The 15085-nt window shown below is 40.6% G+C and overlaps 1 protein-coding gene and 1 long non-coding RNA gene across 2 annotated transcripts in view; one reads left to right on the top strand and one right to left on the bottom strand.

Annotated features, from left to right (window-relative positions):
* The window catches only part of LOC306820014, a 61357-nt gene that overhangs the window by 26876 nt on the left and 19396 nt on the right, over nt 1–15085 (bottom strand). The window lies entirely within an intron of this gene.
* On the top strand, nt 3919–14844 carry LOC306819973 (single-minded homolog 1-like). The gene is made up of 12 exons (XM_079337600.1): nt 3919–4185; nt 4923–5358; nt 6923–7005; nt 7099–7188; nt 7324–7432; nt 7837–7922; nt 8245–8444; nt 8651–8757; nt 8905–9052; nt 11744–11900; nt 11983–12370; nt 12843–14844. Exons 2-12 carry the CDS (start codon nt 5184–5186, stop codon nt 13583–13585), a joined length of 2286 nt encoding a protein of 761 aa, XP_079193726.1. The 5' UTR covers nt 3919–4185; nt 4923–5183; the 3' UTR covers nt 13586–14844.

Below are 15085 nucleotides of genomic sequence, written 5' to 3'. Positions count from 1 at the left end.
AAACTGTTAGCATTTGGACACATAATTCTCACGGTTTCTGTGTTTCTTCCACTTTGGCGATGATGACAAAAACACCCAAGAGAAAAGTCTATCTCTCCCTGGACACTCATCAATGAGAGAGAGAGAGAGAGAGAGAGAGAGAGAGAGAGAGAGAGAGAGAGAGAGAGAGAGAGAGAGAGAGAGAGAGAGAGAGAGATTCAGCATAGGAAACTGTGTAATGTTAATCACAACTCTAATTTGGGCTGAATTAGCATTTTGATGAACTTGCGGGCTGACTCGTGTACTCTAAGCACCTTCAAACGCGGTGCACACAGAGGAAATGGCAGCACAGTTAATTAACGCTTGCACACAGCAGATGGGCTCAGTGAAGAGGCCTGGCGGAAAGAGACACAGAGAGTGAGGAATGATGGGGTAAAAAAAAAAAGTCAGCGATACCAGGAGAGAGAAGAGCTCGATATGATATTTCCGGCAGTCGGTCTGCAAATCAAATGGCCGGTTAAAAAGCAGCAGCTCAAAGAAGACGGGGAGTGCTAAATAATATTTCCGTCTTTTCGAGAAAACAAAACTCAAAGAGTGGGCAATAACTGACTGAAAACACAATCTTGGTTTGAACATGCAGCCTGTTTACATACTCCAGCCGTTTCAATCTGGCAGCACAGAGTGGAGCCCAACATGGTGCCTTAGCCTCATTGCTTTTTCACTCTTTCTCTGAAATCTTTTACATTTACAATCGATTCCTCCTTCCTCTTTTGGAGCTTGTTGCTATATCAGAGAAGCCTCGTGAATTTTTTATCTTCTGATATATCTATATAGACAACATACTGTATGTCTCCCACCATATATGAACTGAAATCTAATGTGCTGGTGGTGTGTGTGTATGTCTATAATGACTTCTGTTTAAATGTTGATGTAATTCTCCAAAGTAAATCTTGTATCTTGGATTTGTTTTCAAGTTGTTGATGCTTTCAATCCAACTCATATACATTTATATTTGCAAAGACTTAAGTGGTGTCTAGAGCCTGTTCTTGTTGACACATTGAGCTTCTTGAAGGGGAAAGGAGGGGGAGTGGGGGGTGTGTGGCCGCATAGCCTAGTGGTTATGTCACACACCCCATGTACCGAGGCCGTAGTCCTCACTGCAGCAACTGTGTGGGTTTGAATCCAAACTCGGCCCTCTGCTGCCTGTCACCCCCCTCACGTTCTCCTCCCAACATTTCCCGTCTCTCAGCTGTCCTACCCAATAAAGACACAAATGACCTGAAAATGTTCATAAATGTATGTATATATATATATATATAAATACATAGTGCAGTGCATTGATGAATCAAGCTGCTTAATAGCCTTACAACATACCATTAACAATGGTGAAACTCTGCAAATGAAAGTAAAACAATCTACTTTTAATCCAGTGGATTCTTTTGAACAGTCCATCATGGATCCAAAAATGTAAGTGTCAGTGTGACTGTGCAACATCAAAAATCCATCAATTTCTGTCCACCATCTCAGTCTCAAAAAAAAACTTAATGTCTTTGTTAAATGTGAAATACTGACATTTCTATTTGGTTTAACTTGAGGACAATAAAGCACATGTGTGACAGGTACATAATACATTATAAGTCAGTACTGAAAGCATCAAGAAACAAACCCTGGCTCTGTAAGCTGGGAGTACGTGAGGGGAAAATGACCTCTAAGGGCTTCTAACCTTTTCCTCAAGTCCTTTCCTATACAACCTTCACTAACCCACACGCCCTCACAATACTTTTTTTTTTCATGCTGGTGAGAAATTCAGACCAGGCTTCCCACTGAGAATGGTGATTTATAAATACACAATAAAAATGGAAAGATTGGTAAGACTCCTGTGGCGGATAGAGGTGGGGAGGGGGGGGTGGAAGGACAGCAAAGCGAGCTCCCCCGGTGTGACGGCCTGTGGTGGGGCATTAACAGTATGTCCAGGCGGTGTAGATCTTCTACCTATATGGATCAAAGCGTGTACCCATAACTGGCAGTCACTGCAGAGAGGTAGATGACAGGAAGCTGCACTATTTGCTAGAAGACAATGACCTTTGACTTTTTAAGGGTATTGTGTACAAAAAATGGGAAATAAATTAGATCCTGATGAGGGACAATATCACACACCAAGAGGTTGACAAAAGGTTGTGTAAACATTAAAGACTGGATGGTCTCAATAAGAAAAATCTAAAAATGACTTATTCCATGTAACAACATTGTTAAAGACCATTGTTTTTTATTCTGTCAGAAATGAGGAAAAAAACTAGACGTAGAGCCTTGAAGGATCTATTTTCAGTCCAGTAGAAGCTATTAAGACAACACACACGTCTCTCTTGGACACACACACGCGCGCACACACACACACACACACACACACACACACACACACAAAGAAAAGAGATATTTGCTCCCAGACAGCAGGAGAATCTCCAATTACCTTCAGGATGCAGCACCAATTTAAGACCTAATTATGTGCGTAATGAGCTCACCATCATACGTCCGCGTCCCCGTCACCGCGCCCGCTGCTCTAACCAACAGCCTCCCCTCTCTCCCCCTCCATCCTCATCCTCCTCCATCTGAGCGCAAGGTATCTAATTAAAAAACTACATGCGCTGCGGCGCTCTCATCTGATTCTACACCATGGAAATTAATCCTCAGATAAACGGGTGTGACGGACACCAAAACTATCGCCTGAGCTCTGGTTTGGCTCATTGCTCTCCGATAAGGGTGTAAACTGTTTTGCATTTGGATCTTTGATGGGGGGGAAAAAAATCCAAAAGTCCAGATTTGCTCAATACAAAGAGAACTTGATCATAAGTGAAAACTGATGAGAAGAAAAAATGAACTCTATTGTTGTCCATGTGGAAGAAATAAACCGATAAATCATGCAAAGCCATCTTATGATTCTACTTTCAAATTTAGAGTCGAAGAAAGAGCGATCCTCTCCACTTCACATCAGCATTCTCTCCTGTTTAAAAAAAAAACACACTCTTATTGCTGAGGAATAAATATGAAAACGCCTTCAATTCTGAACCTATAAAGGTTCTAATCCAGACCAGAGGGAGGTAAACCACCAGACAGAAAATAAGGGGAAACGAGTGGAACCATTGAAGCAGGTGAGCAGGTCCAGGCTCTGCAGGTGGAGGATTTACGGCCTCATGATGAATACTGACAACTAACAGCAGCACCATGAGGAATGCAGCGAAATACTTTTTTTTTTTTAAAAGAAGTTACTCACACTATTTTATCTAGGCTATCAACACTTTATTGTGTTTGCTTCTTAAATAAAAATAACCCAATCAACCCATTTCATTAAAATTACAAAATCATTATTCAACTGATTGTTTTTAAATGGAAATTGAAAAAAAAATTTCTACATAAAAAAAATTGTAGACTATTTATTTATCATTTTGAAGGTAATAGAACAATGTACACCCAGCGAGTTATGGGCCTACACATACAGGCTCGGTCCATGTCATAATGTGAATAGTAAAAGGTTAATTTCACACGATGAGAAATTTGAGCTAACTGATTCTAATTGTCTGTTTTATTGTTTTATTCCCTTAAATACATCAGTACCGTTTTCTTTGCTTAAAAAAACATGTTTTTAACGTTCAGCTCTGGACGTTTTCCTTTAAAAAAAAAATCACCTGAGGCTTTTATTTAGACCATCACCTGAAGAAAATTCCCTCGCTGCGCTGTTTTAAGCGGATTTATTCATTTATTTCTGCTTGATCCGTGATCTTCAAGCTAATGACAAAAAAACAAGATCACATCGAAGCTCACTCAGGCCACGGTACGAATACCTTGGCGTACAGAGTTAACGCCCATGCTCAGTCTCCAATCAGAAGATAACTTTCCACGCTTCTGTCCAATCATAGCAGGCTGGGCACAGAGTGGGCGGGTCCCCGGCAGCTCCAGAGAGGGACATTGAGATAGTGGAGGAGAGCAGGCTTGTTGGGCACGAATGCCACTCGTTGCGCGTAGTTATAATTTGGAGAGGTGTATGCAGTGCACGGCCCGGTCGCCTTTCCAGGTGGAAATCCACGAGGAGCTGAGACCGAACTTAACTGGGACGACTGGTGAACCCGGTTCAGGACAGGTGAAATTCCCAGCAGGCTGCTGGGAATGCTACAGGATCGATTCCGATGCTGGGAAATAACAGTGTCAGCGCGGGTAGGAAGACTGGAAATAATTGTGTTAACAAGTATGTCAGTCTGCAAAGCTAAAATAACGTGGACTGTTTAATTTCATAGAAAAAATATGATAATAAATCTGACTATAAGTTTTTTAATGTCAGTAGTTTTTAGACACGATTCCGGAACTGTTGAATCAAAATGCAGCGATCAGCAACATGACGCCCAAATTGTCTTTTCGTATTTTTTGATAAGCAAAATAATAATATGAACTCCAGTGGACCAAGTGTGAAATGTTTAAGGATAAATACTAAAGGCTGTGTTTTGATTCATTCTAAAATCAGGCCTACACTAGCCTGTTTGCAGGGAGCTTATAAAACAACACGATTGAACCATTGTTAGGAAATATTCGCTTGATTTTACTTTCATAACATAAAAAAACTCTACGGGATATTGTATCTCCTTGCATCTGTTTTCGTTCTGTTTGCACCTATATCTTGTTGCTGAAAATATTCTCTTTTGTGCTTCGATTATTCTTTTCGTACGCAGCTGCTGTTTTGTGCTAAAGAAGAAGAAAAAAAAAGACTTATTCTATTATTTGAAGGCTACACATGGCCAATGTTTTCCAGATTCGGCTCTATCGGACTCTCAGGCCTGCATCAAAATTAAGAAGCACGACACTTGCTACCTGTCCGGTCAAACCGTGTAAAATGAGCGACACTGTAAATGCATCTAAATATGGCAATAATGTATGTTTTTCTTGTCTGTGTTTTGCAGGTCATGGATGAAATCTTGCTGCAGAATTGTGGAGGTTTATCTACAACCAGTTGATGCGTCACCCAACCTAATCGGGAATTTATCATTATAATATTGATTTTTGGGGGGGGGTTACACCGTGTCTATGAAAACTCAAGCCTCTTTATTAATTAAGACACACCTGCGATGAAAACGAGGCAAAGCAGAAAGGATTCAGTCAAAGAGCTGATGTGAAGGACTATATTCAGAACTGGAAGGATTTCTCGGTGAATCGGCGCAGAGATGAAGGAAAAATCCAAAACTGCAGCAAGGACTAGACGAGAAAAGGAGAACAGTGAATTTTATGAACTGGCTAAAATGTTGCCTTTACCGTCCGCCATCACCTCCCAGCTGGACAAAGCGTCGATCATAAGACTGACCACAAGTTACCTGAAGATGAGGATTGTTTTCCCTCAGGGTGAGACATTGAACGCACCACTGTCATCTATGCTGAGATTTTTTTTTTTAAATCAGGTCATCTTTTGAGTGACATACAGAGTTTACCAACATTATTTAGCTTACACCTCCATCATGGTGATTCCAAGTTGTCGAGGTCATAACAGTTATTCACAGCCACCAAAAAAAGGAATATGTGGACTAACGTCATTAGAAAACATCAGTCTAATCCACGAGTTGTTTAGTAAAAAAAAAAAAAGTTGTAATTGTTTTAAAATACAATATATAAAGGCTAAATTTAAATTATTTTGAAATCTACTTTAGAATTACATATAGCGTGTCTCATTGGAAATCGAAACAACAAAATTGAAGGCAAATTAGAAGACACAAGACATGAGCTCATTTTAAATCATTCAATGCTACAATGATACAGGAACACTGCAGCCATATTTCCCTGATCTGCAGGGAGTCTTGAGAAACGGATTATGTTGGTTTTTAATTCAGTGTGTCTAAAGGAAACGATCCGCCACCATCTTTTAAACAGCCCCTCTCTGCAGGCTGCGTTCACTGTGCGTGACTGAGATCCAGACGAAGCAATTAGAAATCCAGAAAGGCCCCGCACGGCCTCCAATCACGAGGCTTGTGAGCAGGAGCCACACATGTTCCAGCTTTTATGTACGAAAAAATAAGATAATGGGCTTTCATGAAATCATTGAAGCCACAGGTAAACACGAGTAGCCTAGTCTATATTTAGGTCATTAAATATAACGTGAATAAAGTAAAAAAGATTAAGATTAAAAATCAAGTAGCCTAAATAAATATTAAGAAAAACGACATTTATTTATATTCTAATACATCCTTCCGCCAAAAAAACTAAACAACAACAACAAAAAAAGTTGTTGTCCTCTCCTCTGGCGGACTGATATTATTCCACGACCGTAAACGGAAAACTTCTTTTCATTTTCAATTGCAGCCGGCAAACGAACATCTAAAATGTATTGATAATACTACTAATACATTATTCTAATACCTTTAAAAACAGCACGTGCGATTTTCTTTGTTCAGTTTCGTCCCTGCTGAACGAAGATAAACAGACATAGCCTATTTTGAGTTAGATTTAAATTGACTTTGTATTTACCAGGAAAAAAATAGCCTAATTGATATTTGTTTTGCCTTTTTATCACGCTATTTAAATCAGCCTATCATCTCATTACAATTAATGTCTAATTACAGTGTTTTAAAGAAGCACGTTGCCCTTGAATGCACCTTGTAAACATCAGGTCTGAGCAACATGTGACACACAGGAGCGCACTGCATACTTTAACACTAAATGGGCCTTTTAATAGGCACGTCCTGCAGGCTCGAGGGTTTGTGAGAGAGAGCGTGTGTGTGTGTGTGTGTGTGTCTGTGTGTGTGTATACGTTTGTAATAGGCTACAGCTTGACAGACAGCTTGTTCAGTTGGCCAAAATACAACAATTTAGAACCAATAACCAATTGTATTTTATTTGTTATTATTAATAAAAAGGTAAATGCACTAGAAATATAGCCTGTGAAAGCCACGCATCATTATTGGACTCTGTGCAGGTCTGGGTGAAGCCTGGGGTCACACTAGCCGAACAAGATCTTTGGAAAATGTTGGACGAGAGCTGGGATCTCATTTACTGCAGGTACAGCCTATTCAAATGAGAATACAACACTTCTACTCGGCAGTGTGAGTCATAATAACAAATGACAATCTATGGCTTCTCGCTTTTTCACAGACGCTGGACGGCTTCATCTTCGTTGTAGCTCCGGATGGGAAAATAATGTACATCTCAGAGACAGCGTCGGTCCATTTAGGACTGTCTCAGGTCCGTTTTTTTCAAAAACTCCATTCTAATAATCTGCATTCCTGTGATTTTCTGTTGGCTTGATCTTTAAATGTAAATATGCACACAACCATCAGACAGCTGTGACGTGTTAATTACCTGAGTTCTTGTCAACAGGTAGAGTTGACTGGGAACAGTATTTATGAATATGTTCATCCTGCCGATCACGACGAGATGACCGCCGTGCTGACGCCACATCAGCCCTATCACTCACACTTCGTCCAAGGTAAAACACACTTTTTGATCCAAATATGTCCGAAGTGCAAATGATGTCTTTATACAATCGAAATAAAATGTCCTGTGTGCAATATGCATGAAGCCATTAGGAATGTTAGTGTTACACAGATGAGCCGCAGTCTGCAGTTTGTAATCTGCAATACGTTACCTACCAGTTAAATTCCATTATCTCTGTGTATTAAAATATTTTTGTGTTTATATTTTAACAAACATCATGCGTTAATTATATTATCACTGAATATGGTTTGTAAAATTGAGGCATTTCACCCTTTATTAACGGTGCACTTTGAAACGTTTACAAATACGCAAAAAAATACATCAAGTCTTTAAGAATTGCTCATTGCTGTTCGAAAATCAAACGGTTTCAGATTTCTCATTTTGTTCATCCTTCAGAGTATGAAATGGAGCGCTCTTTCTTTTTGCGGATGAAATGTGTGCTGGCAAAAAGAAACGCAGGCCTGACGAGCGGTGGATACAAGGTGGGCAAGACAATCTCATAAATTCGTTAGTAATTAGTGAAACAATTCATACTTATACAATCAATTAGTTAAGTATTTAAAACACTTAAATTATACTTACTAGGCTAGATTTTTTCTTTTAAATATTATGACATACATTACTATGAGCTCAACCAAGCCTGTCTCCTGTAAAAAAAATATGTTTCTTTTAAAGTACAACATAAACATTTTGCACCATGCAGTACATCATTAAACAGAACTACACCTTGTAATAAAGAAGCATTTCTGGGGTTTCCTTTTCTACTCTTGATTTTCTCTTCTCACTTGGTCTGCTCCTCCTCAGGTGATCCACTGCAGCGGCTACCTGAAGATCCGTCAGTACAGTTTGGACATGTCCCCCTTTGAGGGCTGCTACCAGAATGTGGGTTTGGTGGCTGTGGGTCATTCACTGCCGCCCAGCGCCGTGACAGAGATCAAACTGCACAGCAACATGTTCATGTTTAGAGCCAGTTTAGACATGAAGCTCATCTTCCTCGACTCCAGGTACAAAAGCAATCAATTATATAATGACTAATTGTCTTTCTTTTTCTATGTTTTTTTTTGTGTGTAAAGCATATTTAGTGGACTTTAATGAGCTCTGAGTAACTCCACAGAATCAACTGTTGCCTTTCTAACACAAGAATTACAAAAAAAAATATCAAAGCATCACTGTATATTTTTTTTAATACAGCTGCTTAATTCCTCCTCAGGGTGGCTGAGCTGACAGGTTACGAGCCCCAGGACCTGATAGAGAAAACCTTGTACCATCACGTCCACAGCTGTGACACCTTCCATCTCCGCTGTGCACATCACCTCTGTGAGTCACAACCTGCTCTCTATTCTGCTTCTTCACCACCTTGCCAGACAGTCTCACACGCACATACACCAAAGCACACGATGGCACAAACAAATGCATGTGTGGTTGTACAATTAACCTCCTGACTGACTCTTTTCTTCCTCCCAGTGCTGGTAAAAGGCCAAGTCACCACAAAGTATTATCGTTTCCTGGCCAAGCACGGCGGCTGGGTCTGGGTCCAGAGTTACGCCACCATTGTGCACAACAGCCGCTCATCGAGACCCCACTGCATAGTCAGCGTCAACTATGTCCTAACGTGAGTCTCCCTTAATATTTTTTATCCTAAAACTGAGGGAAAGTTTTCTTCAGCGGGCTGCTCTAATGAAAAGGATGATATAAGCTAGACATATTTTTTCCCTCTTCTTTTATAGAACATCGGATTAAGCTATAGTTAAGGGGTTTAAAGCTTCTTCTTTTTTTGGACTGTAATCCCTTAAATGACAGCTATGTGAACATAGTAACACAAGGCGATAGTAGCTACACAGAGCTAAAAGCAGCTGCATATTTAATGGTGTTTGCAGAGGGAACAGCATCGAAAATGTAACCAGATTAAGCAAAAATCATATCATACACTCCCATGATCCATGCTCGCAGCTCACTCGATGATACGATGGGTCTTTGTCTCTTGGAGAAATCCTTCTCTTTATCCCTCTGTAGCCTCTCTGAACAAATCTACCAAATACTGCTGCAGGGCTCAGGCAGTTGTGTGTTATGAGAGCACAAAGCACACTTAGGCCCTCTGAGACAGCAAGACAAACACTGGGGTTCAACCCCATCAAAAAACCTCTACTGTCACCATCGATCTGCAGTCCGAGGAAAGCAAAATCGATCAAACAGGGAACTAGGAATCAATACCTATCTCATAGCTGGAGCACATGTTGGATTTTCCTTGTTAGGTTTTCTTGATCCACATGTCGCTTTTCTGTGCGTGAGTCTTTCTGTGAGTGTGTTTGTGAGTCTGCACACGTGTATGCATGCATACATCTGCACTCCGGGTATCGATTTCCTCAATGCAGTTAGAAGAAAACAAAGTAACTACATTAAAATGACAGTGAATTTTAACGGCAAAACTAGCTCCCTCACAGATATAGCCGAAACATGTAACACTTACCACTAGCACAGAAAAAACAACTACATTTAAAAAACAAACACTAATTCAATCACCTTGCCCTGACAGCATTTTAACCCAGCATGAATCCATTAATAAATCATGTTAAGAGGTGGGCTGGTGGCGTGTTTTCAGGCATGGGGTGCTCTGACATTGACCCTGAGGTGGAATTCGGCTAACACAGCTGAGTTTGCACAACGGCCCGACATTATTGGCTCAGACATAAGTCAGCCAGGGCACAGATAGGATGCAGAAGCAGCCGCCGCAACTATACCTGCAAGAGCAAATAACACTCACGCTGTGCACTGGCTCTCCAAACACACTCTTTCCCCAGAGGTGTTGTACATGAAGAATGGGTCATATTTAGAGTCATATTAAAGAGGCGGACTGTGCAGGGTCAGGGATGGGCCACAGGGTTTAAAATGCCAGGCAGCTGCTATTACATACTGTTGATGTGATAAGTTAAGAATAGGCTCATGTTTGCTGAACACTTGACACAGGAGCCTTTTTCACTCCCTCGACAGTGACACTTGGATCGAGTTCAGCCACAGGACAGGGGGTTAAAGTGTCAAAGATGGTGTACAAGCTGCATGCAAGGATACATGTAAAAAGATGTCTGCATTATCCACCTTGTGTTGTATTAGATTCCTGCAGAAGAGGATCAGTGCATAGGTGCACATTCATGCGTCTGTGTTTGCACACTGCTATTTGGCATGGTCTATAAATGGTTATATGGCTAAAAAGAATGATTAACTTCTTCACTGTTGTTGTTTTCTCTGAAGTGGGAGAGCTTAATCTCTTGGGCTTATCGTAAATGTTGTTGGTGGCATTAAGAGTTTGTTTGCAATATGTCTGTGCAGCTACAGTATGTATCTTCATTTAATATTAGTAGAGATGTCTGCTGCAGATAAATTACTGATGATGTCACAACACGATCAATAAGACTGTATAACATAGAAGGAGAGCATCAGTATGATATGCTGGAGATTGATTGATTGATTGATCTGTCGGGGAAAGATGAGCTTTTTTTTTTTTTTATCATGAAATGTCTTTGGGCTTAAATGGTTTCAATGCTTGTTTCAAAAATTAGGCCAAAATTAAGACAACCGTTTTTGCTTGGGAAAAGGATTGTAAACAACAATTTTACTCATAAACTAAAAATTATTTAACAATGTTATCAATAATTGCCAGATGGTTGGATAATGGAAAAAAGCCATCCTAAATCAGAATCAGCTTTATTGGCCAGGTATGTTTAACACACAAGGAATTTAACATCGGTAGACTGTGCTCTCTCTGTAAAATGTAAACATTAAATATTAACAATTAACTAAACAATATAAACAAGTAAATAAAGACTAATATGTGAAAAACTAAATATGATAATAGTACAGTGGTGAGTAGTGCAAAAGGATGATGAAGTAAACATGAGGTAGTTATTTTTACAGTATTTACATTGTAGTGTGTGTAGATGATCATTTCAATTAAATAAGTATATGTATATGTGCATGTAAATTGGCTATATTAGATGTAACCCTATTCGTTTCTCAAGTATTTTGTTAAATTCGACATTATGTTCATCATAACTTGCTGTTTTATCCTCTTGGTTGTGAGACACTATCCTGAGGAGGCACTATCTGCCTAGTTTCTTGGCAATCTGCCTGTGATGGTGCTGAGTAATTACCCTCAATATTAAAAACATTTCAATCTTGACTAAAGTTATCCTCTCTCCAGAATTACAATACCTAGAGGATCTAGCTTGGCTAAAAAGTCACAACTTTGATAAATATGGGTTAAAAACTGCAAACATGTCTTTGATATGTATTTTGCTTGTTTCAAAAGGGATACTGAGTACAAGGGAATGCAGCTGTCCTTGGACCAAATGAGCCCAACCAAGCCTGCCTTCCCTTATGCTGACAATCACAGTGAAGACAGGAAGAGTACCAAGACACGGCTGACCCCGGCGAAGGCCAAAGCCAGAGTGTCACCCTACCCGCAGGTAATAAACAGCATACATAATTGTCTCGTTTGTCTTAAATAAGCTCCTGGGCTAGAATGTGATTTTTGTTTTTTGATTGCAGTTTTCAGCTTTCAACCCAGAACGTTCAGAGTCAGACCAAGACAGCCAGTGGGGAGGGAGCCCACTGACAGACTCGGCGTCTCCTCAGCTGTTGGACCCCAGTGAGGCTGCAGAGGCATCTTGTGCCTATCGACTGTATCCAGACGCAGGATCATTGTGTTACGGCCTGGGTCTATCAGAAGATGATCTTGCCCATGCCGCAACCCATCCTCACGCAACCACTACATGCGACCGGGTGCGATGCCAGAGTGGCCGCTACTTCTTAGGAACGCCTCAGTCGGGAAGAGAAATGTGGTGGGACGCCACACGCTCTGTTCTCTCACTGCCAAAGTCGTCTGCAGAGAACAGTGAGGGCTATGAAATCACATCCTACCATGGAGCCATTCACGGTGAGGTGTCAGGGTTGAGACCACAACCATCTGTCTCTGAAAATAGCTCTGGCCTAGCTTCTCCTGGTAGCTCTTTTCCAAATGTTATTATGGGACATGCTAAGTTGTTTACGCCGTCTCTTGCCAGTGTGGTGATTGCTACCATCTGTTTAAAAATTGCCTGCAATTGAAAGCCAAGGTATTCTACATCTCAAACAGGGAATCAACCCCCAGTGTGCTTCTGCCAAGAGATTCAGTACAACAGACCTCCATTTTTTATACATTTAAAGAAGAATTACACACTTACAGAAGCAACTTTTGGTTTAGAAAAATGCCACTTGGAAGTATTCAAAAAGAAGTCTAGGACACAGATCATGATCTGGAAAGTCTTAAAATTTGGCAATGCAAGCACAAAGGATCAAATTAAGTATAAACACAATGTTATTTTTTGAATCATCTGTACTAAAATATGGCCATTGAACTCTCCTTACAGGTCGGGGTCACTGGGATGAAGACAGTGTAGTAAGTTCACCTGAAGGAGGTGGGTCCACCAGTGATTCAGGTGAGCGATACCATGGTGACCAATTCCGGGCAACCCAGAGAGAACCCAGCAAGATGGAGACCCTAATCCGAGCTACACAGCAGATGATTAAAGAGGAAGAGACTCGTTTGCAACAACACAAGGCGCCACTGGACGTCTCTGGACTCGCCAAAGCTCACAGCCCATGTTTTACCTCCACGTTACCCCACCACTCCCAGCTCACCATGCCCAGTGTGGTGTGCCGTGGTCCTGGAGCTCCAAGCATCGACCTCTCCTCTGAACGCCTCCATCACCGTGATGGAGTCAAAGTTTCTTGTCCACATGACAATGATGACAACACAACCAGTCCGGCGTCCATTTCACGTCTCAGTAGCCCTAGCTCGGATGGGATTCCTAGATCAGGTCTTACCCTCGCCAAAGACTACATGCAGACTGATCTTTCACCTCACTCTCAGCAACCCCAAGGAAGCCCGCTGCTCTACACAGCCCAAGACCGACAACCTTTGGATAGGCAAGCGGCTTACGCTTTAACCGGGTACTCTCTGGATCACCTGTATGACCCGGAGAACCTGAGGAGTTACTCAAGCCTGGCCTGTGGGGGAGTCCAGTATGATATGGCATCCCATGTAAGGATGCAAGCCGAGCAGATGCAGGGACATAAGGCCACCTCTGTTATAATAACCAATGGGAGCTGACGATATCTGGTACACATAGGTTCAGTTCTTGAAAAGAGGATGTTGCACAAAGGTGGAGGCTTCATGAACAAGCAAACACGGACCAGCTGCTTGATGCAAGCAAAGGAACAAAAAAGACCAAACGAGTAATTGTGCTTTTATTGGTTTGTCCTTGGTGGCCATTGAGCACATGTTGTTTTTGTCGACCATTGTGTCACACATCTCTTCTCCTCATTGTGAGAAGAACTAGTGTTAAAGAAAGTGGCACTGTGTATGCCACTTTACAGGGAGGAAGTTTGCTCCATTTCATAGGAGTACAGTGTTATTTTAATGGCGATTAACTGAATTTACCTCCCTGCAAAAGGCAAGGGAAGTTCTGAATCTAGTTAAACATCAAGCCAGTGTTTCTGTTCAAAACACCTCATGCATCGTTGGCCATGTAAGTTAATCTGTCCGGGACACAGTTTCCAAAGGTAGAAAGAAAGTCTGTTGTTCCACTGCCCCTTCACCTGAAAACTCTGTGACACGGAGTGTAATGTTTGATGGAAAAGGCAAAATGGAAAAGACAAGCGTTTCACTATTGTAAGATGTCAATGTTTCCTGGTATTTATTTGTCAGTAAGCTGTTTTCTGTATGTGTCATTTTTTTCTGTAGAACCTTTCCTGGTTGAATAAAGTGAGTTTAGATGTTTGGATAACACAAATATTAGATTTCTTAAAAATTAATGAAAAGGAAAAAAGTGAAAAATGCCTTTGATATGTAAAAGTTTTGGATAAGCTGGTCAATTTCTGATTAATTGTTAAACTTCCTCCACACTGCTAATTTACCTATCCCCTCTAAATGTAGGCATGGGATGTTTCCACATATATTTGGGTCGAAAAAGACATACGATGAAGGTATTATTTTTCCTGTTTCGCCTCACGCTACTGTTGCCTAACTAGAAGCATATGTAGAGTATGCTTTAAACTTCTGAAGAACATATTGTTCTTTAAAACTCCAATGCTTTTGTCATGAGAGCCTAAAGGGTTGTGATAATTGATACAAGCCTCTCTAAAATATGTTGAATGTCTTTTATTTCTAATTTATTCTATGATGTAAATATCATCACACTATGATCTTTTGGAAAAGTAGTTACCAGATACAGTAATTTATGAATTGGTTTCAAAAAGTCTCTAAATCTAAATACAGTTGTAAACAAATTGCTTTTGTCTCTGTAATTTTATTGTTGTACATTAACTGTCAAACTGGTTTGAATGTTAAACACCTATGATGCTGCCGTCTCCCAAACGCTCCATGACTGCGATTTAAATACATAATGGAGACATGCATCCCTTTGATGCATTGATTGAGGAAACTAAGGACCACCTAGTACAATACATTTTGGGATGTATGATATTTATGGGTTTTAATATGCATTTAGATACTCAATAATTTAAGTTAATATTTCCATGTCATTGAATTACTAAACATTTGCCTATACCACAGGATCATGATAAATGTCTGATTTGTTATCAATCTAAA

The sequence above is a fragment of the Symphodus melops genome (assembly GCF_947650265.1).
Source record: "Symphodus melops genome assembly, chromosome: 1".
Lineage (NCBI taxonomy): Eukaryota > Metazoa > Chordata > Actinopteri > Labriformes > Labridae > Symphodus > Symphodus melops.
Note: the sequence above shows the minus strand (reverse complement) of the source record. Positions and strands in the feature narration are given on the sequence as shown.